Source organism: Hemitrygon akajei, chromosome 6 (assembly GCF_048418815.1).
Source record: "Hemitrygon akajei chromosome 6, sHemAka1.3, whole genome shotgun sequence".
Lineage (NCBI taxonomy): Eukaryota > Metazoa > Chordata > Chondrichthyes > Myliobatiformes > Dasyatidae > Hemitrygon > Hemitrygon akajei.
Window position 1 is genome coordinate 172058099 of NC_133129.1, and position 25696 is coordinate 172083794.

Here is a 25696-nt window from a genome sequence, read left to right on the forward strand (position 1 = left end):
CCAACTCTCATGCGCCTGCAGCTCCTGAATGGGAGCATTGTGGAAACTGGTTTGCCAAATGCGTATCCTGAGATAGATGCAGGTAGCAACTCACCGTGGTAGAATTACAGAATGGGGGTGTTGTGGATCTTTGCTGCTGTGACCTTAATTGTCATTACCTGGACTGTGTGGAAGGTATTTTGGCTGTGTGGTGTGGACAGCTTCTCCTTGTAGAGCTGGAACACTATTTTATAGCCAGAATGTACTTGGACGTATTCTTTGGTAAGATGCATTGGTTGTTATGGCGAAGTATGACTGATTCTACTTATAGATTCACCACTGTCTAAATTAGCCGCTGCTTCATATACCTCTGCTGAGACTGCCTCAGCTTCACGTATTTCCTTGAGTTCATTTAATATAGCCTCCACACATGCTCTCTCCATGTCCGTACGAGTTTTCTCTATTTGCATTTCAACTTCGACTTTAGCATAAGCCTCTTTCATTCTTCCCACTTCAGCTCTCACACGGGCTCATACTGCAACTATGTTAATGAAATCAAATTTTGATTAATTGTCATTCATGGATACAGCTGAATGCTACAGCATTCCTCTGGGGCCAAGGTGCAAAAACATACACGCGCATTCAAAATAATGAGAGGGGAGAAAAGAACATAGTCACACAAGAAAACACACTTTTAGTCCGAGGCCCTGAACGTTAAGTCTCGCAAATTGATGATTCTCGGCAGCCTAGCCTGTAATCCTACCAATCTAACACTGGAAGACAGCACCAGCGGGAGAGGCTACCCCAACCAGGCACAGACACCACACTACGTTGTCTCCTCCTCACCTGGACTGCCGCAGCACCTATCCCATTGCCACTCTCCCATCGTGGCCCAGCCACAGTCCTCCCACAGCCAGTGGCCGGCCTCACCTTCTCTGAACTGTCAGCCAGCTCCTACGACATCCCAGCCGGCTACTCCAAACAATGAGCAGCTCAATGCTCTGGTAGGGCTGCTGTACTCACAGTTATTGGAGTCCAGTATAGACTTATGATTAAAGAAACACATTTAACAAAGAATAAAGCGCCTTTGGTTAGCCTGAGAGGCTGCTGTGTCTGCATGTGCTGCCATCTTACCAGATGCTGTGCACTCATTTGAGTATCGTGACAGCATGATTGACCTCACTTCCAGGTCTTGGCGATCGACTTTGCTTGGGTCACAAGCCCACATAATGGTCTATGGCGTTCAGACATGTCTAGAGTCCATGGGCGGTGCCTTAGAGAAGATGAGTTACCTTTTCACTCTGCTGCCCTTGCAGTGTGTAGGTGTAAAGCAATGCAGTGACTTAGTACTTTCTCAAAAGTCACCTGAGGTGGAAGTTTTGTTCAGGTTTTTTTGTGAAAGGGCATTGCTCTTTCAAGGGCAAATAAAGAGATGGTGCAGATGGATGCCTTTCCACCCTGTGCTTCAAATCCAAATTACCTGTGCAGGAAATGATATTTTTTAAAAACCTGCATACAGGAAGTGATGTCAATACAAAATGCATTGTGCCTCTAGAGCCCAGAACATGTATAGTTAGAATGTTAAGGAATGTAAATAAATAGAGAGACATGCGGTCCAAGTCCATAGTTGCAATTAATGATCATGTAGGTTGGTGGGTCTGTTTAACTTCTAAACGTGCATGATCTAATATTAAGCTAGGGTAAATTCCACCTGCTAACGCTCTGCCCAACTTTCCATTTGATCTACATCCTTGTCCAATCTTCCTTGTCATTAACAACATCACCGATGTTGGTTTTCTATTATATTTCATGGGTGGAAATTAATAGGTGACTGATGTTCTAGAGCACTTTTGTAATATACACAATGGTTATAGAGTAATTAAATTCTGATGCTGTCCATTTCTAATTAATTATTAGAATATTTACCTTCATAGGTCAGGGCATTGAATTCAAGAGTTGGAACATTATGTTGCAACTTTACAAAACACTGGTAAGGCCACATGATGAGCATTATGTATAGTTCTGGTCATCACACGCAAGGAAGGATGTGATTCACCAAGATGCTACCTGGTTTGGGGGATTTGAGTTAAGAAGAGAAATTGATTCAGCTGGCTTTCCCAGAAGCAAAGGAGACTGAGAGATGACCTGATAAGATATACAAAATTCCAAGAGGAACAGAAGGGGAGATGGTCAAAGTCTTTTTCCCCCCCATGATAAGGGTATCAAAAACAGAAGGGCACAGATTTGTGAGGTGAAGAGGATCTAAGGGTTAAGTATTTTCTTGCACAGTGTGACTGATATTGGGAACGTGCTGTCAGAAGAGGTGCTGGAAATTAGATACAATGGGAACATATTACAAACTTTGATAATTTAGTTTGAACTTTGAACATTAAGACGGACACTTAAATGGGAAAGGAATATTTCCAATCTGGGCAAGTGGGATTAGTGCAGGTAAAAAGGTTGGCATGGATGTGATGGGCAGTGGGGCTTGTTTCAGTGCTGCTGTGATTCTATGAGCCACTTGTTGATGGGAGTGTAGTGGGTGCCTGGAATATGTTGCTGGGATGGTAGTAGAGGCAAGTATGATAGAGCTGTTGAAGAGGCTCTTAGAGAGATGAATGCTCAGGTAACGAAGGGATATTTGTTTAGAATAGTCAGAGGGATTCATTTAGTTGGGTCAGTACAATATTATGGGCCAAAGTGCTTGTTCCTCTGCTATGCTCTTCTATGTTGTATGAAAATGTTTTCATTTATCATTACTAGATATTGATAACTGGTGTTTCATTTTGGCCTACTGTCAAAAAACTTAGCATTGCACATTTTTCAGGTTTTTGCTTGCACAGTTAATTGCATAAACTCAGGGATGGGGAAGATAAATCTTTGCTGATGCATTTCAGGAATGAGTGTGTGAACCTTCAAAAAAATTAGTTACATTTGTGTTTGAGGAAAAAAAGACAATTGTATTGAAAAAAAGATTGAGTACAATCAAAAACATTAAATATAACTTTGGTGTTCAAAGTCCTTTGTGTATTTTTTTTTGAGTGACACTTCAGGAAAATCAGTCTCCAATTACGGCTGGGTCCAAGTACATTCAGTGTTTTACTGCATATTTATTTTCCAAAACAGTAGCATCTTCCCATGTAGGCAATTTAGAGATTGGGATTAGAATTACTTCAATATAAAAGATCCAGAGAAATAGACTGAGGAGAGAGGGTTAGACTATATGGAAAGATTGAGTCGCCTGGGACTGTACTTGCTGAAATTCAGAAGAATGAGAGGAGATCTAATAGAAACATAAAATTATGAAAGGGATAGATAAGGTAGAGGCAGAAAAGTTGTTTCCACTGGTATGGAGTCTAGAAGTAGGGGACATAACCTCAAGATTTGGGGGGAGTAGATTTAGGACGGAGATGAGAAGAAATTGCTTATCTGAGAGAGTCGTGTAACTGTGGAATTCTCTGCCTAATGCAGCAGTGGAAGCTACCTCAGTAAATATATTTAAGACAGGTTGGGTAGATTTTTGTATAGTAGGGCAATTAAGGATTATGGGGGAAAAGGTAAGTAGGTGGAGATGAGTCCATGGCCAGATCAGCCATGATCTTATTGAATGGCAGAACAGGCTCGAAAGGCCGGATGGCCCACTCCTGCTCCTATTTCTTATGTTCTTATTATCTTAATGGATAATAATCATGAGTAACTAGATATGGTAAAGAAAACTTGCACAATTCTCTCAAGCAGTTGAAATGTCTGAAAAATAACAATGGAAACCACACCCTTTCTCACAAACCAAAATAAACCTCTCGTGTCTAATCATCATTGGCTTGAAGCATGAGGTTAATTGGTATGTTCTTCTGTTCTTAAGTGATTATCTGACAATAATAGCTTTTCTTTTGCCTGTACTACTGGGTTCAGCAACTGAATCATCAGACCTTTTCAAACTATTTAGTTCCTTGAAACACACCCCAGTTCACATGGAGAAGGTAGAGTTATTTTTCTGTTCTATTGCCCTCTACCGCTCAAATGATTCATTCAGAAGATGGGGTGCGGAGGAGATGTACCAGAATGGATTAGAGAGCATGTCTTATGAGGAAAAGTTATGCAAGCTATGGCTTTTCTCTTTGGAGTGAAGGAAGATGCACGAGGATGATGATTAAATAGCAGCAGATGTAAAAAAAAAATCTTTGTCTAAGCTTGATCTATTTTTCTTTGCGAGGACAGGAAATGTGAACTCATTTGTAATTTGGATCAATGGCTTAAGTGTAAAGAAACTGTACAAAACTGTGTATAGTTGTTGTATTTTTACACTCTGTAGCCCTGCCCTGTATTGTTTTAATTGTAAGTAGCTGATTTTTTTTTAAGGCACTGCCTTTCAAGAAGAAAGGGACCCCAGAGTCATGGAATGTTATTGCCTATTTAATTTTTTGTGTGAAAAATTTTAATGACAAAAGTAGAAAATTTTCTTTGTCATGCAGTTAATACCAATTTTTTTGCCAATTTTTCTTTGTACATCTTCCGTCACTACATGTGATTGCTAACTTCTCGTGGTTAGATCCTGATAAGAATCAATACTTTTTTAATAAAGCTGAAACAATTTTTTTTAAAAGTGAGTCCATAGGTTGTGGGAACACAACATTGTGGGTTGTGGGCAGATGAGGTTATCCCCTTTGGTTCAAGAGCCTGATGGCTGAAGGGTGATAACTATTCCTGAACCTGGTGGTGTGAGTCCTGAGGGTTCAGTGCATTCTTCCTGGCTCATACCACCAGGTTCAGGAACAGTGTGTCTTCAGATGGGAACTGCAATAAAATGTTTACTATAAAAGTCTCCCTTCAAAAGGACCATAACTTTGTCTGGCCTGTGTGTTGGCTGGAGTCAGGGCTTTATGCTTTGGCTCTTGGTAGGGTCACCCATGCCAAACAGGTCAAAGGGTAAAGGGCAGACTGAGAGTGGTCCACCCACTGGTCCTCCAGGTTTTGGGGTTCAGCTCAGGGCTAACAATCCTGACTGATAAAGCAAAATTGTTACAGAAACAGCAATGAAGGATCCTTTTTACATCTGAGTGTGATGGTATTCCCGAATTTCCAGCCGGAATTTGCATGACTGACAACGGTGAAAAATGAGAGGAAGGTATTGAGATGATGAAGGAAGCCCTGAACACCGCCAGAGATGGAGGACCTTCACTGCTGCCCTAAACAGCAGTGGCATAACGGGCAGTAAAAAATAAAATATAAAAGCCTCAGTACTCACTGGAAAGCTGTTTTTCACTCATGCACGACCATGCATTGTTAATAGGCTTTTACAATATAATTATGACATTTTTAAAACAGTCATACTGAAGTCACATGTGATTGCTGTGACTGTTGAAATGTACTTCAGTAGTCTTTTATTCCTCTTAATGAGTATATATTGTATTAGATCAGAGGAAACCCTCTCAGAATAGAAGGGCATCCTTTTAGAGTGGAGATGAGGAAGAATTTCTTTAGCTAACAAGTGGTGAATCTATGGAATTCCTTGCCACAAGCCTAATTGTATATTTAAGACAGAGGTTGATAGATTCTTGATTGGCCAGGGCATGAAAGGATATGGGGACAAGGCAGGAGACTGAGGCTGAGAAGAAAATTGGATCAGCTATGATGAAATGGCAGTGTAGATTCAAAAGCCAAATGGCCTAATTCTGCTCCTATATCTTATGGTCTCGTGGTCTATGGGATTCCCAAGGTTTCACAATTTGTTCTTCATTGATCCCGTTTACAGTTGCTGCTCTTTTTTTTAAGTATGCCCACAGGAAAAAGAATCTCAGGGTTGTACGTGGTGACATGTATGTACTCTACATAGCACCATCCAGAGACAGAGAAGCAGTTTCAGCGACAGGTTACTATCGATGCAATGCTCCTCAGACAGGATGAAGAGGTCAATACTCCCCAATGCCATTAGGCTTTACAATTCTACCGCCAGGACTTAAGAACTTTTTAAAAGCTATTATTAATGCTTTTTGAGATGGTGATTTAGATGCATATCATTTTTTTTTTACTGAGTTAAGTATTGTATGTAATTAGTTCTGCTACAACAAGTGTATGGGACATTGGAAAAAAGTTGAATTTCCCCATGGGGATGAATAAAGTATCTATCTATCTATCTACTTTCAGCTTTCGACTTTCAACTTGAGAGGCAGAGGGAGAGAGAGAAAATCATCTAAAAATTGTGCACTGCCAACTAAAGCAGAAGCAAGTAGATCTCCTCCTCCATTCTGAAGCTGACTGTTTACAAGATCACACTCTCCCATATTCCAGTCAAAATTATCGACTGGATTTGAGTAAGGAGACAAAATAATCATTAAATGGCCAACAGTCTCTACAGCAATCCACAGAGAGGACTGGCTGATAGTTGGCAACACAGAGGAATTCAGCACTGGCATTCACATTCTAATTTTAATGAGATAAATACATTACCAAATTTATCTTGGTAGTTTTGCTAATTGCCACTCAACACTCTTAAGGAGATTAAGTAATTGAATTTACAATAGCACAACTTGGAAGAGAAAACATAAGTGAGGGAACTGGCCTCAGTGCACCAATACTGTGTGTTTTGGATATTCTGCATATTTTCTGCCAAAATGAAGTCGCGCACATGAGGTATCTCAGTGCAGCTCAATGTTCAAAATAAATTTATTAATAAAGTGATTGTATGTCACTGTATACTACCCAGAGATTTGTTTTCTTCTGGACATTCGCAGTAACTACAAAGAAACACAATAGAATCAATGAAAGACTGCACAAAGAAAGACTGATAAACAACAAATGTGCAAAAGGCAGCAAATTGACCAATACAAAAAGGCAAAACAAAATAATATTAATAAGTAAGTAATAAGTATTGAGAAGATTAGTTACAGAGTCCTTGAAAGGTTGCAGAATCAGTTCAGCATTGGGGTAAGAGAAGTTAACCAGCCTAATGGTTGACCCTGGTGGTGTGGGACCTAACTCTCCTTTAGCTCTATTCTGACGGAAGCAGCAAGAAGAGAGCATATCTGAATGGTGGGGTGTGGGATGTCCTTGATGATGGATGTTGCTTCTCTGCGACAGCACTGCTGGTAGACGCACCTGCGACTGGTAGGGAGGATTTTACCTGTGATGGACTGGGCTGTATCCATTACGTCTTGCATGCTTTTCCTTTCAAGAGCATTGGTGTTTCCACAGCAAGCTGTGGTGCAACTAGTCAGTATATACAGTATCCACTGGGCAATAATAGAAGTTTGTCAAAGTTTTAGAAAACATGCCGAATCTTGGCAAACATCTAAGAAAGTAGAGGTGCTCTCAGGCCTTTTTTGTGATGGCTCGTACGTGCTGGATTCCGGACAAGCCTTCTGAAATGACAATGCCGAGATATTTAAAGTTACTGACCCTCTCCACTACTGATCCCATGACGAGGACTGGCTCATGTACCTCTGGTTTCTTCCTCCTACAGTCAATAATTAGCTCTTTAGTTTTGCAGATGCTGAGCTGATGTGAGCTGGTTGATGTGGCACCATTCAGACAGATTTTCAAACTCCCTCCTATATGGTGATTAGATAGTCACTTCCATTCTAGTTATTGAAAGACCTCAACAAAAGCCCCTGTACATCCCTCCAAACACCATAAAATCATGCCCCTCAGCTTTTTTCATATTTGTGAAAGAAGTGGCCCACCAGAACCACAAATGACAGCTGGCCCTATAACTTGATCAGGTATCCAGTGTGCAGAATTCAGTGAGTGGTTTTGGAAAACGTCAACTGAAATATTAAACAAACAAACACTTGAATCAAAAAGGCATGGAAGTTTATGGAGCAGGTGCTGGCAAATGGATCTGGTACAGATGGGTCCTTGATGGTTGGTATCAGAGGACACAGCCTCAGGTCGTTCCTTTAGAGCAGAGATGAGGAGGGATTTCTTTAGCTAGAGGGTGGTGAATCTGTGGAATCTATTGCCACAGGCAGTTGTATTTAAAGTGGAAATTGATAGGTTCTTGATTAGAAAGGGCATGAAAGGTTATGGGAGAAGGCAGGAGAATGGGGTTGAGGGGGATAATAAATCAGTCATGATGGAATGGCAGAGCAGACTCGATGGGCTGAATGGCCTGATTCTGTTCCTACGTCTTACGGACTTGGCAGGTGAAGAGTTACTTTCCGTGCCATGATAGTAAGGTGCAGGGTCTACGGTTTGTTGAAGTGCAAGAGCAGAAACGTTAGTCATGGATGAATTGTGAACAGAGGCAATGAACCCCTAAAGTGGTTACTCCTCCAGGATCTGGAACAGCAAAGACAACCTCTTTCTCGGCTGAAGCAACTCCACTATAGCCAAACAGTGCAAGTGACCTACATATAGCCATTCTTTCAGCTACTGCAATTCTACATGAGTTCACTCCTCCATACCCCAACTATTCAGCAATTCACACACACACCTCAAATACTCCCAATCTCCCTGTGTCCTATTCTCCCATGCCAGCTCTAAGCGATCTTGACCTCAAATCGCATCTCATAGTCCTTTGGCCTTTTTCAGTCTAACCTGGTACTCAGAAACTGTGAACATTGATCCACCTCCGGGCACTGCTGAACTACCTTTACAAATCTCTTGCTTGTTTGGGAACTATTGCCAAGCAAAGGGAAATGGATATGTCTGCCAGTTTTGGCTTCTGGATAACAAGAGCTTCTTTGTGAACATTGTCCAAGACACCTCAGTAAGGTGGCTGAAGGGTCACAAAAATCATCATTAATTATTGAACTGGTCATGAACTATAGCCTCTAGAACAGGGGTTCCCAATCTTTTTAATACAATGGACCAATATCATTAAGCAACGGGTCTGTGGACTCTAGTCTGGGAACCTCTGCTCTAGAACATAGAACATTACAGCACAGTACAGGTCCTTCAGCCCACAATGTTGTGCTCACATTTTAATCTACTTTAAGTTCAATCTAACCATTCCTTCCTTCATTGTTCTATCATCCATGTGCCCATCTAAGAGCTTCTAAAATGTCTCTAATGTTTCTGCCACTCCACCACCCCTGGCAGGACGTTCCAAGCATTCTGAAGGAAGAATGAAAATGAGTACAGAACAATGATCCAATTTGCAACTTTTATCACTGAGATTTCAATTTACTAAACTAGAAGCAGTTTCAGCGACAGGTTACTATCGATGCAATGCTCCTCAGACAGGATGAAGAGGTCAATACTCCCCAATGCCATTAGGCTTTACAATTCTACCGCCAGGACTTAAGAACTTTTTAAAAGCTATTATTAATGCTTTTTGAGATGGTGATTTAGATGCATATCATATTTTTTTTTACTGAGTTAAGTATTGTATGTAATTAGTTCTGCTACAACAAGTGTATGGGACATTGGAAAAAAAGTTGAATTTCCCCATGGGGATGAATAAAGTATCTATCTATCTATCTATCTAAACGATGTTAGCTTTAATTTTTGGAAGGGTTAATTGCTTCATGACAAGGGTAGGTACATCACATTGGCGGGCTCTTGTTCACTCTATGACATCATCCCATCTGAATGTACGGACATGCTCTCTTCGTGTCCAGAGTTCTTTCACCAAAATAAGCTCAGTATGTATATTGTACACAGAACTTATTAAAATTAATTAAGAAAGACTTGCATTTAATTAAATACTTAAGTGCGACACATACAAAATACTGAAGGAACTCAGCATCTATAGAAAAGAGCGAACAGTCGATGTTTCGGGCCATGACCCTTCTTCAGGACTGGAAAGGAAGGGGATAAATCACTTAAGTGGTTCTAATTGAAATACTGGGAACAAAGCAGCCAGTTGGTGCATGGGAAGCTCTCAAAAGCAACATAATATTGGCCAGAAAATATGTTGGTAATATCGATTGAGGAATTAATACTTGCCAGGATATCACCTGCTCCTTCTCAATTATATGCATAAAAGATTTCACAGACGGCCAAAATCCAAAGGAACAAACACAAAATGATGGAGAAGCGCAGCAGGTCAAGCAGCATCCATGGAGAGAAATGAACAGTCAACGTTTCGGACCGAGACCCTTCAGCAGGACAGGAGAGGAAGGGGGAAAGAAGACAGAATAAGAAGTTGGGGTGGGGGGAGGGAGGTGAAAGAGAACAAGCTGGCAGGGTGAAATCAGGTGAGGGGGAAGATGTGTCAGGGGGAGGAAGGGTAGTGTTGAAGTGAGAAGCTGAGATGTGATAGGTTGAAGAGGTAAAGGGCTGAAGAAGAAGGGAATCTGAGAGGAGAGGAGAGTAGAGTGGACCATGGGAGAAAAGGAAGGAGGAGAGGCACCTGAGGGAAGTAATGGACACCGAGGTGAGGAGAAGGGGTAAGAGGGGAGCCAGAATGGGAAATGGAGAAATTTATGCCTTTCCTATTCATGTGTTTGTAGCTGAATATAGTTAAAATTAGATTAAGTGTTAATAAAAATTCACTGAGGGCACTCACAAACAATTGCTCAGAAAAAAAGCTAGAGTAGATAAATCAATACAGCTACCACAAAGTCAATAAATCCACTGTAATGAAAATACAAACACTACACTCTGTTGCAACTTCAGAGTGCTTGAATACTGAATATAAAGGCAATGCTATTTTAGAGGTAGTCATCAGGTTTCATCTAAATTACTGGTTGTACTTCTGGTCTCCATGGATATTATCAGCAATAAAGTACACTTGCAAAGTAACTTGTTAATCTATGTCATAAAACGTAACACAAATTTTTGTTTGAGTTGTTGTCTCAAGATTTCAATTTATGGTGGAAGATTATTAAGTACATTGGCAGAATTGGTTTAGGCAAACAATTCCAAATAAAGATAACAGGTTCAAAGGTCGGAAGATGCAATCTTCAAATTAGAAGGATAGGAATAATATAAATCAAATGGAATTTTTCAGCCTATTTTCCCTACAATTTTCATTTGTGTCATTATTCCATATTCTATTGTACTGTAAATACCAGTACTTCCATGTTTTCTTTTACATACAGACTTCCTTCATCGCCTAATTCCAAATGAGTGATTCAGTTATTGATTCAATTGAGCATTCCATTCTAATAATTCTTTGCCTGTGGATGAGTAGGTGAGATTATTCTCTTCCAGTGTCTTGTAACATGCACAAACCTAGATGAAATATAGAATTTTATATCATAAACACAAAAGTTTCTTCAGATGCTGTAAGTCCAGAACAACACACAAAAAATGCTGGCAAAACTCAGCAAGTCTGACTGCATCAACGGAGAGGAATAAGCAGTTGACATTTCCCTGGATCATATTTCAATATTTTCTCCTGTTGTCAGAAAGAATATTATATGTTCTCTTTCATTTTTTGCAAATCTTGTACGGCTGAGAAGGGAACATGGATCATTCTTAAACAGTACCTCGATAAAATGCTGTAACTTACAAGGAACTGTACTGAGAGCCACAAAGTTCCCAACACCTCTTTTCTAGCTGCCTTGGACAGGAGTAGTCAAGCAGCAAATTTATATTAAATCTATGGTTCTTTGATAGGAAGCATTACGAGCTGCTTGTTATTTGCTGGTGAAGGAGTACCAATCTTAAAACATATAACAGTAAAGAGAACCAAGCCCTTCAGCCACCATCTCTGGGCTGATTTTCAGTGACCCTGGACTTTATCTTGGATTGGACAGGAAGTAACCAATGGAAACACTTAATTCTGATTAAGGGATCAGAAGTGGAGAGAGTAAGCAGCTTCAAGTTCCTGGGTGTCAAGATCTCTGAGGATCTAACCTGGTCCCAACATAAAGAAGGCAAGACAATGGCTATACTTTGTTTGGAGTTTGAAGAGATTCGGCATGTCAACAAATATACTCAAAAACTTCTATAGTTGTACCATGGAGAGCATTCTGACAGGCTGCATCACTGTCTGGTATGGAGGGGCTACTGCACAGGAACAAAAGAAGCTGCAGAGGGTTGTAAATCTGGTCAGCTTCATCTTGGGTACTAGCCTATAAAGTACCCAGGACATCTTTAAGGAGTGGTGCCTCAGAAAGGCAGTGTCCATTATTAAGAACCTCCAACACCCATGGCATGCCCTTTCCTCACTGTTACCATCAGGTAGGAGGTACAGAAGCCTGAAGGCACACACTCAGCGATTCAGGAACAGATTCTTCCCCTCTGCCATCTGATTCCTAAATGGACATTGAATCTTTGGACACTACCTTTTTTTTAATATACAGTATTTCTTTCTGTGCACATTTTTTTAAAAATCTATTCAATATACCTAATTGATTTACTTGCTTATTTATTGTTATTATTTAAAATTTTATTTATTATTTTTTCTCTGCTATATTATCTATTGCATTGAACTGCTGCTGCTAAGTTAACAAATTTCACGTTGCATGCTGGTGATAATAAACCTGATTCTGATTCTCTTCATCTCATGTTCTCAGTATTTATTGTTTGTTTATTTATTATTATTTCTCTCTTTTTGTATTTGCACAGTTTGGTGTCTTTTGAAAACTGGCTGAATGCCCAAGCTGGTGCCTTCTTTCATTGATTCTGATTTTGGTTATTATTCTATTATGGATTTATTGAGTATATCCACTAGAAAATGAGGACATATATGTAATCTGATAATAAATTTCCTTTGAACTTTGGGACTTATGATGAAATCACTGTGCAAGAGGAGGCTGACAATGTTACTAAACACAGCACTGGGCAATTGGGTGTTGGATTCCCTAACAAACAGACCTCAGATAGTCAACCTCTCCTCCCTCCCCGTCATCCTCAATGCTAGTGTCCCCCCCCCCCCTCCCCAGGACTGTGTGCCAACTTCCACAGCTGTATGCTCTGCTCACATGCGACTGCACTGCCAAACACCCATGTGATCACATTGTGAAGTTTGCAGATGAGGCAACAGTGATGGGGCTTGTCACCGACGATGAGACGGCCTACAGAGAGGAATTGGGAAAGTTCAAGGCCTGGTGCCTGGCAAATAATCTCTTCCTTAATGTCACCAAGACAAAGGAGATTCTTATTAACTTCAGGAGAGCTCACACCACTCACACTCCTTTACATCAGTGGCACGGCTCTATAAACTGTGAGCAGTTTCAAAATACCTGGGAGTGCACATCTTCTCGCACAATCTCTCATGGTCCGAGACCACATTCTACACAATCAGGAGAGCTCACCAACACCTCTATTTTCTGAGGAGGCTGAAGATAGCTGGACTAGGCACATCTATACTGACATCGTTCTACAGACGTGCAGAGAGCATGTCACTGCATGGTACGGAAACTGCACTGCAGTGGACAGGAAGGCTTTAAAATGGGTGGACAAAACTGCTCAACCCATCACTGGCACCAGTGTCCCACCAAAAAGGACATCATATGCAGAAAGGTGCTGGAAAAGTGCCAGTAACATCATGAAGCGTCCCACCTACCCTGCTCATGGATTGTGTGTCCCTCTCCCATGAGGGTGGAGGCTACGTAGCATCCACAGCAGGACCACCAGACTCAAAACACAGCTGATTTCCCCAAGCAGTAAGGCTGATCAACACCTCCACCAGCTAACCCAACCCACCACCGCCCCAACCATCACCACTTTATCATCTCCTGCCAGAGTCACCTTATAAGACTATAGATATAAGAGCAGAATTAGACCATTTGACTCATTGAGTCTGCTCCGCCATTTTCAACATACATGATCCAATTTTCCTCTCAGCCCCAATCACTTGCCTTCTGCCCGTATCCCTTCATGCCCTGACAGATCAAGAATCTATCAATCTCTGCATTAAATATACATAAAGACTTGGCCTCCACAGCTATCTGTGGCAAATAATTCCACAGATTCACCACTCTCTGGCTAACGAAATTCCTCCTCATCTCCGTTCTAAAAGGACTCCCCTCTATTATGAGGCTGTGTCCTCTGGTTGAAGACTCTCCCACCACAGGAAACATCCTCCCAAATCCACTCTAAACAAGGCATTTCACCATCTGATAGATTTCAATGAGGTCACCCCTCATTCTTCTGAATTCTAGTGAATACAGGCCCAGAGCCATCAAACACTCTTTATATAACAAGCTATTCAATCCTGGAATCATTTTTGTGAACCTTCTTTGAACCCTCTCCAGTTTCAGCACATCCTTTCTAAGATAAAGGCCCAGACCTGCCCATGATACTCCAAGTGAGGCCTCACCAGTGTTTTCTAAAGTCTTGACTTTTATATTCTAATATTTTATATTTTATATTTACATCCCTGCTTTTATATCCTAGTCCTCTTGAAATAAATGCTAACACTGCATTTGTCTTCCTCACCACAGACTCAACCTGCAAATTAACCTTTAGAAAATCCTGCACAAGGACTTCCAAGTCCCTTTGTGCCTCAGTTTTTTGTATTTTCTCTCCATTTAGAAAATAGTCACCCCTTTCATTTCTTCTACCAAAGTGCATGACCATACACTTCCTGACACTATATTCCATCAGCCATCTCTTTGCCCATTCTCCTAATCTGTCTAAGTCCTTTTGTAGCCTCTCTACTTCCTTAAAGCTACATGCCTCTCCACCTGTCTTCGTAATTCTGCAAACTTTGCAACAAAGCCATCAATTCCATCATCCAAATTATTGACATATAACGTTAAAAAAAAATCAGTCCCAACACAGACTCTTGTGGAACACCACTGGCAGGCAGGCAGGCAGGCAGTAAGGGCTTCCTTTATTCCCACTCTGCTTCCTGCCAATCAACCACTGCTTTATCCTTGTTAGTGTAGCCCCATGGTAAGCCTCAGGCTCGCTCAGCTCGTTCTCGTCTAGGGGGAGCAGCCTTTGGCCCCGTCAAACTGGGCAATCAGCTGGTGTGGATGCTGTGTGATGTCCCCACCTCACCCAAAAACAGACAGGACACCATATGCGATTAAATGATTACACTTTATAGGTCATACTGGAAATATGTACTTAATAGAGATACCATATAAAAGGAAAAGTAAAAGGCACCAAACTTATCAAAGTCCAAACCACTTCGTGCACAACCGTTGGAGCTCAGTTAACAAAGTCTTCTTGCCACCATTCAATCCCCTCCGACCTCCTCGACCCGCCGCCTGGGACCAACAACGATGGTCGACCAGACGCTCCACACGAATCTGTCCTCGTCTCCTCTCCTCGCCGAAAACCCTGGGCCTCAGACCCCCGCTTGGGGTCCGTTCCGTCGCCCAGCTTACAACATCGCGTCTTCTCCCTCTAACCCCCTCGCGCCGTTCCCCCAAATACCGCGCAACACTAGCTTACAGACCCACAAGAAAGAATAACATCTATCCCAATTGGTTAGCAAATGAATACAATTCTTGTTATCAGTAATTATAACCCAAACAAGCTGTGAGAGAAAGCACTCTCTCACTAGTTAACATAACAAAAAAGCATTTTTACTTTTAACATAACAAATAAGCCATTTTATTAGCCTTAGCAGTGACATAAAATAAGAAACCCCTTACATTAGAATCTGTCCTGTAATACCATGGGCTCATAGCCTGTTAAGCAGCCTCATGTGTGGCACCTTGTCAAAAGCCTTCTGAAAATCAAAGTACACATGAACCGATTCTCCTTTGTCTATCCTGTTGTTATTTCTTCAAAGAATTCCAACAGATTTGTCAGGCAAGATTTTCCCTTGAGGAAACCATGCTGACTACAGCCTATTTTAATCATGTGCCTCATAGTACCCTGAAACTCCAACATCTTCCCAACCACTGAGGTCAGACTAACTGGCCTATGGTTTTCTTTCTTATGCCTCTCTCTCTTCTTGAAGAGTGGAGTGACATTTGCAATTTTCCCATCTTCCTGAACCATTCCAGAATCTAGTGATTCTTGAAAAATCATTTCTAATGCCTCCACAAGCTTGTCAGCCACCTTTTTCAGAACTCGAGTGTACACAATCTGTTCCAGATGATTTATCTACCTTCAGATCTTTCAGTTTCCTAAGAACCTTTTCTCTTGTTATGGTGACTGCACACTCATCATGACTCCTGATACCTGGAACTTCCACCATACTGCTAGTGTCTTCCACACTGAAGACTGATGCAAAATATTTACTCAGTTCGTTTGCCACTTCCTTGACCTCCATTACTCCCTCTCCAGCATTGGTTTCCAGTGGTTCAATATCCACTCTCACCTCTCTTTTACACTTTACATATCTGAAGAAACTTTTGGTATCTTCTTTAATATTATTAGCTAGCTTGGTTTTGTATTCCATCTTTACTTCCTTAATGACTTTTTTAGTTGCCTTCCATTAGTTTTTTAAATCTTCCTAATCCTCTAACTTCCCATTGTTTTTTGCTCTATTGTATGCCCTCTCTTTGGTTTTTATGTTGGCTTTGATCTCTCTTGTTAGCCACGGTTGTGTCATCTTTCCTTTAGAATACTTCTTCCTCTTTGAGTTGTATATATCTTGTGCCTTCTGAATTGCTTCCAGAAATTCCAGCCATTGCTGCTCTGCCATCATCCCTGCCAGTGTTCCTTTCCAATCAATTCTGGCCTAATCCTCTCTCATGCCTCTGTAATTCCCTTTACTCCAACATAATACTGATGCATCTGACTTTTGCTTCTTCTCAAATTTCATGGTGAATTCGATCATATTATGATCACTTGCCCCTAAGGGTTCTTTTACCTTAAGCTCTCCAATCAATTCTGATTCATTGCACAACACCCAATCCAGAATAGCTGATCCCCTAGTGGGCTCAACTACGAGCTGCTCTAAAAAGCCACCTTGTAGGAACTCTAGAAAATCCCCCTCCTGTAATTCTGCACCAACCCGATTTTCCCAATCTACCTGCATATTGAAATCCCCCATAACTATTGTATCATTGCCCTTTTGACATGCATTTTCTATCTCCCGTTGTAATTTGTAGGCCACATCCTTAGAGCCAGGGTCTTTTACCCTGACCCTTTTTAACCTTATGTACAGACATTCTTGTGCCCAGCTTCACTTTACGGACATACAATCTATATAGGCTTCTTATGTATTTATATTTATTGTGTGTTTTTATCTTCTTGTGCTCTGTCTGATCTGAAGTAACAATTGTTTTGTTCTCCTTTACAGTTGTGTACTCTAAATGACATTAAAAAATCTTGAAGACCCAAAAGTAAATGGCAAGGCACAGTGTGTGGTCCAACATGTTCCTGAATTCCAATTCCAAAATACGGAAACAGAAACATTCCATCAAACCTAAACATCTCAATATAAACACAGGAGATTCTGCCGATGCTGGAACTCACACACAAAATGCTGGAGGAACTCAGCAAGTCGAGCAGCATCTATGGAGGGGAATAAACAGTCAACATACTGAGCTAAGAGCCTTCATCAGGGCTGGAAAAGAAGTCAGTGTAAGATGGTGGGAAGGGAGGGCAAGGCGTTCAGTCTGACAGCTGATGGGTGAAACCAGGCGAGGGGGAAGGTAGTTGGGTGGGAGAGGGGGCTGATGAACTAAGAAGCGTGAAGGGGATAAGGTGGGGAGATCCCCATTCTTCTGGGAGGGATGGACAGGGTTTGTTTTTGTTGCTTGTTGTATTCTGTGTTCTCTTGCCAAGCATTCTGGTCATGTTATGTTGGTGCTGTAAAGAGTGGTGACATTTGCAGGCTGTCCCCAGCACACCCTCGGGTTTCACTCCACGTTTTGATGTACACATGGCAAACAAACTTAAATCTTGAATTTCTTTTCTCACCTACCCAATCACCTCCTTCTGGTTCCTGTCCCTTCCCTTTCTTCCATGGTCCGCTATCCTTTTTAGATTCTTTCTTCAGCCTTTTACTTCTTTTACCCATCCCCTCCCAGCTTACTTCATCCCCTTCCCCCCCCCCACCCACCTTCCCCAATTGGTTTCAACTACCACCTGACAACTTGTACTCCTTCCCCTTACCTTATTTTGGCTTCTGCCCCCTTCCTTTTCAGTCCGGATTAAGGGTCTCAGGCTAAAATGCTGTTTATTCCCCTCCATAGATGCTACCTGACTTGCTAAGTTCCTCCTGCATTTTGTGTGTGATCGCCTCAACATATTTTTAGGTAGTGTAGACAGTAGCCAAATCCAGCTCACTCAAGTTGGCAAAGCGTACCTTGTTTATACCGGCTGGTGTCGTAGTGGCATCAGCGCTGGATTTTGGAGCGAGAGGTCCCGAGTTCAAATCCGGACGGCTCCCTTGCACGCTCTCCATCCGTGCCTGGGTCGTGTCAAGCTGGCAGCTCGACCTCGTAAAAAAACGGGCTCCGCCAGGTTTCGGATGCCCAACACACGCCGTACGATGAGCAGTCACCAAAAAGATCGGTGCAAAGCTTGTCACGATGGCGCCCTGCCGACTCCATCAGGAGTTAAGGGTACACACACACACCTTGTTTATACTGTTTACCATCACTCAACATTAAAATTAATTCAGAAACAGCTCAGAGGGACGGAGTTCCAGCATCATCTGTAAGGAGTCTATACGTCCTCCCCATGGAGTGGCGGATGTTCTCCGGGTGCTCCCACAGTCCAGGCAAACCAGTTAATAGGTTAATTTTTTTGTTCCTCTCAGTACCCTGTGGCTCATCGGGCGGCTACCTTGCTGACTCTTTGGCATTTTGTCTGTTGTTAATGAGGCTGAGTTGCCAACTTGATGCTCAAACTGGTACGAATGATACGTGTGCAAGGAGCCTGCTGGATTTGAACCTAGCTGACCATCGGCCAGCTTAGTAGGTTATTTGGTCATTGAAAATTGTCCTCTGATTAGACTATGGTTAAATCAGGGGTTGTTGGGCAGTGCGGCTTGAAGGGACAGAAGGGCCTATTCTTTATGTAGTTTATTACATCTTTATTAATTTGCCCTAGTACTGTCCATAAAAATCTATAATCTTTGATTTTCCCTTTTCAGCCTTAAAACTTTGAGTGGGTCAGCTTGACTTATTTGCATTCAAAATTGGAAGAGTTTAAAATCAAAACCCACAATTTCCAGGAGTTAAAAAATGACACACAAAATACCTTTCCATTTATAAAGTCAAAACAAAAATACACAACACTTTAGAAATTTTTTTTTCACTTTATTTCTCAAAATTTTACTAAATTGGATTTCCCATTGTAAATAGTTACACATCTGGTTCTCCAACAGCCTTAAAGGAGGGACATCTACTCTCTGCAGATGCTGGAAATTCAGAGCTATGGGTCAAGTCCTGATGAAAGGTCTCTCTTTACTTGGTTCTGTCTCCGTGTAACTCCAGACCCACCGATGTGTTTGGCTCTGTACTCCCTCCTCAATTCACGGGCAATTGGAGATAGACCTTAAATGCTATTGTTGCCAGTGACGTTTACATACCATGAAGAAACATATGTATTTTTAAAAATACAGATTTAATGCACACTGTTTGCAGTACAGAAGAAAAGATGGAATTTTCAGATTTAGAGAGAAACTTTGGACGTCTTGGCATTTTTGGTGTCATTATTGTCCAAAAACTCATTTTTTAAGGAAACTTCTAAAATGGAACACAATTGGTATAACTGACATAGATAACAGCTGTAAAATTTCACTACCAATACATCAACTCAAAAATTATTCAACTATAATGGTTATTACGAAGATGTATTTCCACAGCTTTAGTGTCGTTCCAGTGTAACTTCACCTTTTGTGGCTGAGTATGTCTGCAACTCCAATATGCAAATCCACTTCTAGTCGGGCATCATAAACAGCGAGGGACCCAATCTATTACACATGGTCTCAAGTATAAATACATCATTCCTCCTGGATTGGTCTACAATATCTAAGTTAAAAACCTCTGATAAAGCGAGACTGAATGAGAATCAAGACAGCTACTTACAAACAGCTGCCTCAATGAATAGCTAATTGCAAACCTTCCTCTGCACTGTTGCCTTGGTGTTTAGCATCCTTCAGAGGGTGAAAAGTTATCCGTGCTGCCCTTCACTCCTCAATCTTACTAAAGACAGGTTATCTGCCGATCTTCAAATCACTGGCTACATTGAAAATAGGCTGCCACATTTTTCCCAGAGCATGCGTTGAACAAGTGGTGAATTAATTGTAAACAAGACCTCCCGAGGCTGTGAAAGGTATGAAATATACAGATGCAAAATGGGACCAGGAAATGCTGGAAATACTCAGCAAGTCAGATCGAACAGGAACAGTTCATGTTTCAGATCAGTGACCCTTTGTCAGAACTTGAATGCAGACAGAAGTTTGTAAAACTGAAAGGGGGGGGGGGGGGGGTGGATGTCTCTGATAAGCCTAATTTTTACCCCCTCTTTTGTTTCTTACCCTCCCACCTCACACAGTAAAAGTAGAGGAGGTGCTGTTCCTGATCTGCCAGGCACGCCCCCCAGCTCTACATTTTGCAACTCCCATATTCTGTTGTCTAGGCCAAGGGTTCCCAATCTGGGGTTCACGGACCCTTGCCTAATGGCATTGGTCCATGGCATGAGAAAGGTCGGGGTCCCCTGGTCTACGCTCTTCAGTATGTCCTCACTCTCTAAATGCTCCTATTCACTTATATTCTATCCCCATGTTCACTCAGGTTTTACCCTATCAAAGACTTCCTGCTCCACCACTGCATCTTCACAAGCTTCTTGTGTTTCCATTCTATTCCAATGATGGGTCATCAATAGGAAACACTGACTGTTTCTTGTCCCACAAATGCAGCTGAACTGTTGAGTAATTCCATGTTTTCTGTTTGTTTGAGCTTTCCAGCATCTGTTGTTTTCTCTATCACTAGAACAATGAAGGTTTCTCATTTTCCTCTCAAACATAACTATTAACTCATTTAAACAGTTATTTCAACAGTTTGAAAAAAAAAGAAAATTCCAATGTCCTATCTGGGGAAAGATACCCAAAATACCCACTTATAAATTAAATTATAATCAGTCCTGGCAGAATGTGATTTTTTTCCTAATCTGTTAATGCTAATTATCAACTTCATCTCACACTGAGAAAATAGTTAATTTTCATTTATAGTAAGAAATTAGTAATGCAAAACGATGATCAGAGAAATCTTTTAAAATTAAGCAGACAACCTGAGGAAGATGCTTGTGCTTTGCATTTTGTTTGCGAATGTAACTATAAAACAATCATAATGATTTAAAGGAGGTAAGATTCGTATGACTAATCCGTGGATATTTACTTTATATTGAGGCTCTTTATATTTTAAATTAAAAAAGGAGCTGCTGAGATTGTCTTTTCTCACAGCTCGCATCTGATGCGATCATGAAAATTCAAATCAATTACATTCAAAACAAATGTGTCAAAGTAATGTTTATGTCAAAATTATTAAATAAATTCTGCCAAGCCTAGTTATAATGCATATTTAAGCTCATAACGTCTAGCCATTCACTGTTCATCAAATGTCACTACAACCTTGACGTTGGGTTTGGAGGCTTGTGTGTTTTAAGGACCCACAGAGCCATGCTGGCTGGAGTCAGGGCTTTACACTTTGGCTCTTGGTGGGGTCATCCACGTCAAACAGGTCAAAGAGTAGAGGCCAGACAGTGGTCCACCGGTCCACCAGGTTTAGGGGTTCAGCTCAGGGTTAAGATTAGATTTAGATAAGATTTAGATGTATATCATTTTTTTTTTACTGAGTTAAGTATTGTATGTAATTAGTTCTGCTACAACAAGTGTATGGGACATTGGAAAAAAAGTTGAATTTCCCCATGGGGATGAATAAAGTATCTATCTATCTATCTAACAACCCTGACTGGTAAAACAAAACAGCTAAGGAAGCAGCAACGAAGAATCCTTCTATATTTGAGTGTGACGGTATTCCTGAGTCTCCTCCAGGGACTTGCATGACTGACAGTAGTGAAAACCCAGAGGAAGCCAGGCGAAGGAAGCCCTGAATATTGCAAGAGATGGAGGGCCTTCATTGCTGCCCCGAACACCAGTGACGTAACAAGCAGTAAGCAAACACACACAAATTCCAATTCCCAGCAGGGATGACAGCATTTGAGACTTTCATCGATCAATTTGAAGAAATTAAATTAATTTAACTAACGACAACAGTAAAAATCTCTGACATCGACAGACCATAAAACCAAAACAGCATGCTTCTGACTGAAGATGCATGTCTCAATTTTGTACTTAAAGGAAGTGCAATGTGAATGTAAGCTGATTGACCTTAGCTGGCAGTTAATTCTTGTGAAATTTCTTCAGCATTTTTTCCACCTTCAATATGCACAGTATTTTCCTTCTTATTTCGAACTTTTAAGGCATGGTTTTACTTTGAGTAAAAATGTACTTGAAGATCAGAGCTTCTACTGGTGAACTTACTTTGCTTAAAGGAAAATGAGTCTCTCTGAAAACGACAGTTGATGCAAACAGTCCTAAAATACCCCAGGTAAAAGACGATAAGCCACTTTATCTGTATAACGCCTCCAGTCTTTGCCATATTTGTTCAGGCATCGGTGTTCATCCCTGATACAGCGGTGGACCAGCAAGATAGACATGTAAATAATGTAGAAATATGGCAGGAGGTGTCCAAATCCACAGGCCAGGCAGTAAGAAAGGGAGCCCATAAGATCGCCAGTGTAGTTAAGATGGCGTGCCAACCCCCAGAATCCGGAGATCAGCAGTTTGTTGTGGTGCGTTGTGCCATCGATGGACAAGTAGGTGCATTCAATGTACTTGGGCTTCTTGCCCCATATCTCACAGTTGCCCCCTGTGCGCCGGAAGAGATCCTTCTGGTGGTTGGCCATTCTGAAGATGTAGTAGCCAACCAACCCCAAGAGAAGAACAGCAATTGCTGTGCCAGTTGACAGCTGGACTGGGTTGTAGACGAGATACAGACCCTGTGATGAAGAACTGATCGTTAGCTCCAAACTTATAAATGAGGGCATCAAAATTTCAAAGTACTTTATAAAACTCTGGTTACGCCACATCTGAAATATTGTGTTAAGTTCTGGTCACCCCACTCCAGGAAGGATGTTGGGGCTTTGGAGAGGGTCCAGAAGAGGTTTACCAGGATGCTGCCTGGTTCAGAGGGCATGAGAGTCTCGCTGGATAAACTTGGGCTGTTTTCTCTGGAGCAGTGAAGGCTGAGGGGAGAGCTGATGGAGGTTTACAAGATCGAGAGAGGCATAGATAGAGTAGACAGGGTGTACCAGTTTAACCATATAACATATAACAATCACAGCACGGAAACAGGCCATCTCGGCCCTCCTAGTCCGTGCCGAACTCTTAATCTCACCTAGTCCCACCTACCCGCACTCAGCCCATAACCCTCCACTCCTTTCCTGTCCATATACCTATCCAATTTTACCTTAAATGACACAACTGAACTGGTCTCTACTACTTCTACAGGAAGCTCATTCCACACAGCTGTCACTCTCTGAGTAAAGAAATACCCCCTCGTGTTTCCCTTAAACCTTTGCCCCCTAATTCTCAAATCATGTCCTCTCGTTTGAATCTCCCCTACTCTCAATGGAAACAGCCTATTCACGTCAACTCTATCTATCCCTCTCAAAAATTTAAATACCTCGATCAAATCCCCCCTCAACCTTCTACGCTCCAATGAATAGAGACCTAACTTGTTCAACCTTTCTCTGTAATTTAAGTGCTGAAACCCAGGTAACATCCTAGTAAATCATCTCTGCACTCTCTCTAATTTATTGATATCTTTCCTATAATTCGGTGACCAGAACTGTATACAATATTCCAAATTTGGCCTTACCAATGCCTTGTACAATTTTAACATTACATCCCAGGGTTGAAATGTCTATTGAATCTGCCTGAGGATATGTATTGAAGCTGAGTGGGGTAGGCTTAAAGAGGATGCGAGGGATGTTTTTTCACTCAGAGAGTGGTAGCTATCTGGAATGCGTTGTCTGGTGTGGTGGCAGAGGCAAATCCATTAGAGGCTTTTAAGAGACATTTAGATAGGCACGTGGATGTGAGGAAGATGGAGGGATTAGTGCTTGTGATTTGCTTTTTAGGTGCTTTGGCACAACATTGTGGGCTGAAGGGCCGGTTCCTGTGGTGTACTGTTCAATGTAAAGTACATTTATTATCAAAGTATGTACACTACATACAACCTTGAGATTCGTCTCCTTACGGGCAGCTACAAAACAAAGGAACACAATAGAACCTATTTTTTAAAAATGGCTGTCAAAACACCCAATGTACAGTGAAAAAAAAATCAAAGTCTATAGGTTCTAGAATCAGTTCATAGTGGTGACTGAAGTTATCCACACCAGTTCAGGAGCCTGACAGCTGTACTAATAACTGTCCCTGAAACTGGTGGTGTAGGGCCCAAGGCTTCTGTATCTCCTGCCTGATTGTATTAGTGAGGAAAGTGCCTGGGCTGGATGGTGGTGGATCTTTAATGATGGACGCTGCTTTCTTGTGGCACCGCTCCTTGTAGACGTGCTGAGTGGCGGAGAGGGCTTTGTCTGTGTTGGTCTGGGATGTCTCCACCACTTTCAGCGGCCTTTTCTGTTTCTGGGCTTTTGGTGTTTCTATACTAGGCTCTGATGCAACAAGTTAGGATACTCTCCACCATGCACCTGTAGAGGTTTGTGAAAGTTTCTAGTGACCTGCCAAATCTACATAAACCTCTAAGGTAGAGGTGCTGTTCTTTCTTTGAGATGATACTTAAGTGCTGGTCCCAGACTAGTCATCGATATTTGGTAGGTTGGATTTTATTGCCACCGCCTACCCCCACATTCTGTTACTGATGTGGGCAATCATGGTCTCCTCCATGATCATGATTGTTCTCGGCAAATTTTTCTACGGAAGTGGTTTGCCATTGCCTTCTTCTGGGCATTGTCTTTGCAAGATAGGTAACCCCAGCCATTATCAATACACTTCAGAGATCGCCTGCTTGGCATCAGTGGTTGCATCACCAGGACTCGTGATATGCACCAACTGCTCATGTGACCATCCACCACCTGCTCCCATGACTTCACATGACCCTGATCGGGGGTGGGGGGGGGGGAATAAGCTGGAGCTACACTTTGCCCAGGGCTGACCTGCAGGCTAGCGGAAGGAAGGAGTGCCCTACACCTCCTTTGGTAGAGACATATCTCCACTTCACCACCCATCCTTAAGATAAAACATATTACTGCCACTTTTCCATCAAGGTGAAGGAATCTGAAAGCAAAGATATCTTAAATTGCCTTACCTGCAGAGTGTAAAGGTACGGAAGCCACACACAGTCTCCCCAACCCAAGTACCAGCCAAAATGATCGTGGCAGATATCAATCGTCTTTAGATACCAAGTTTCATTCCAGAAGAAATCCAGCACATAAACTGCCTAAGAGTATAATAAATCAATTGCATTACAGAGAATAAATGCATCTTCCAAATTAAAACAGACTGAAATATTTATTTAAGAAACTGAAATATCCTCTACCTGCAACACATTTACTAAGATCATAGAATTGGTCACTTGGCCATACAACTCTTGCTGTTTAGCAGCGAAGGAGAGGTTGATCAGAGTCCATGCAACAATACCAGGTCGGCCATTGAAGAAAAGCTTGAAGTCAAACCACTTCCCTAGGCGTGGATTAAATTCAATCCCCATCATGAAGTCGTAGAAAAAATTGCCAGTGAATTTGCTGAGGAAGAGGATTAGACAAGTTTAAAAAGTCTTTAGTTCGAACAGATGGTTAAAAGGCAACATACCTGTGGTTAACATTGTTATGTTAAGCGCTGGGTCACAGTAGTTCTAGCCTGCTGCCCCCAAGCCTGCAGGAGTCATATACATCGACTCAAAGTTCAAAGTAAATTTATTATTAAAGAATGCAAATG

The 25696-nt window shown here is 41.6% G+C and overlaps 1 protein-coding gene across 2 annotated transcripts in view; it reads right to left on the reverse strand.

Annotated features, from left to right (window-relative positions):
- Window positions 1-18977: 18977 nt before the first annotated feature.
- The window catches only part of dhcr7 (7-dehydrocholesterol reductase), a 55870-nt gene continuing 49151 nt past the window's right edge, over window positions 18978-25696 (reverse strand). For both annotated transcript variants that reach the window (XM_073049772.1, XM_073049773.1), the window contains exons 6-8: window positions 25299-25503; window positions 25068-25199; window positions 18978-22737 (exon numbers count right to left, since the gene is read on the reverse strand). In XM_073049772.1, coding sequence (XP_072905873.1) covers window positions 22273-22737; window positions 25068-25199; window positions 25299-25503 — 802 coding nt within the window. In that variant the 3' untranslated portion in view covers window positions 18978-22272. The remainder of the gene's footprint in view (window positions 22738-25067; window positions 25200-25298; window positions 25504-25696) is intronic.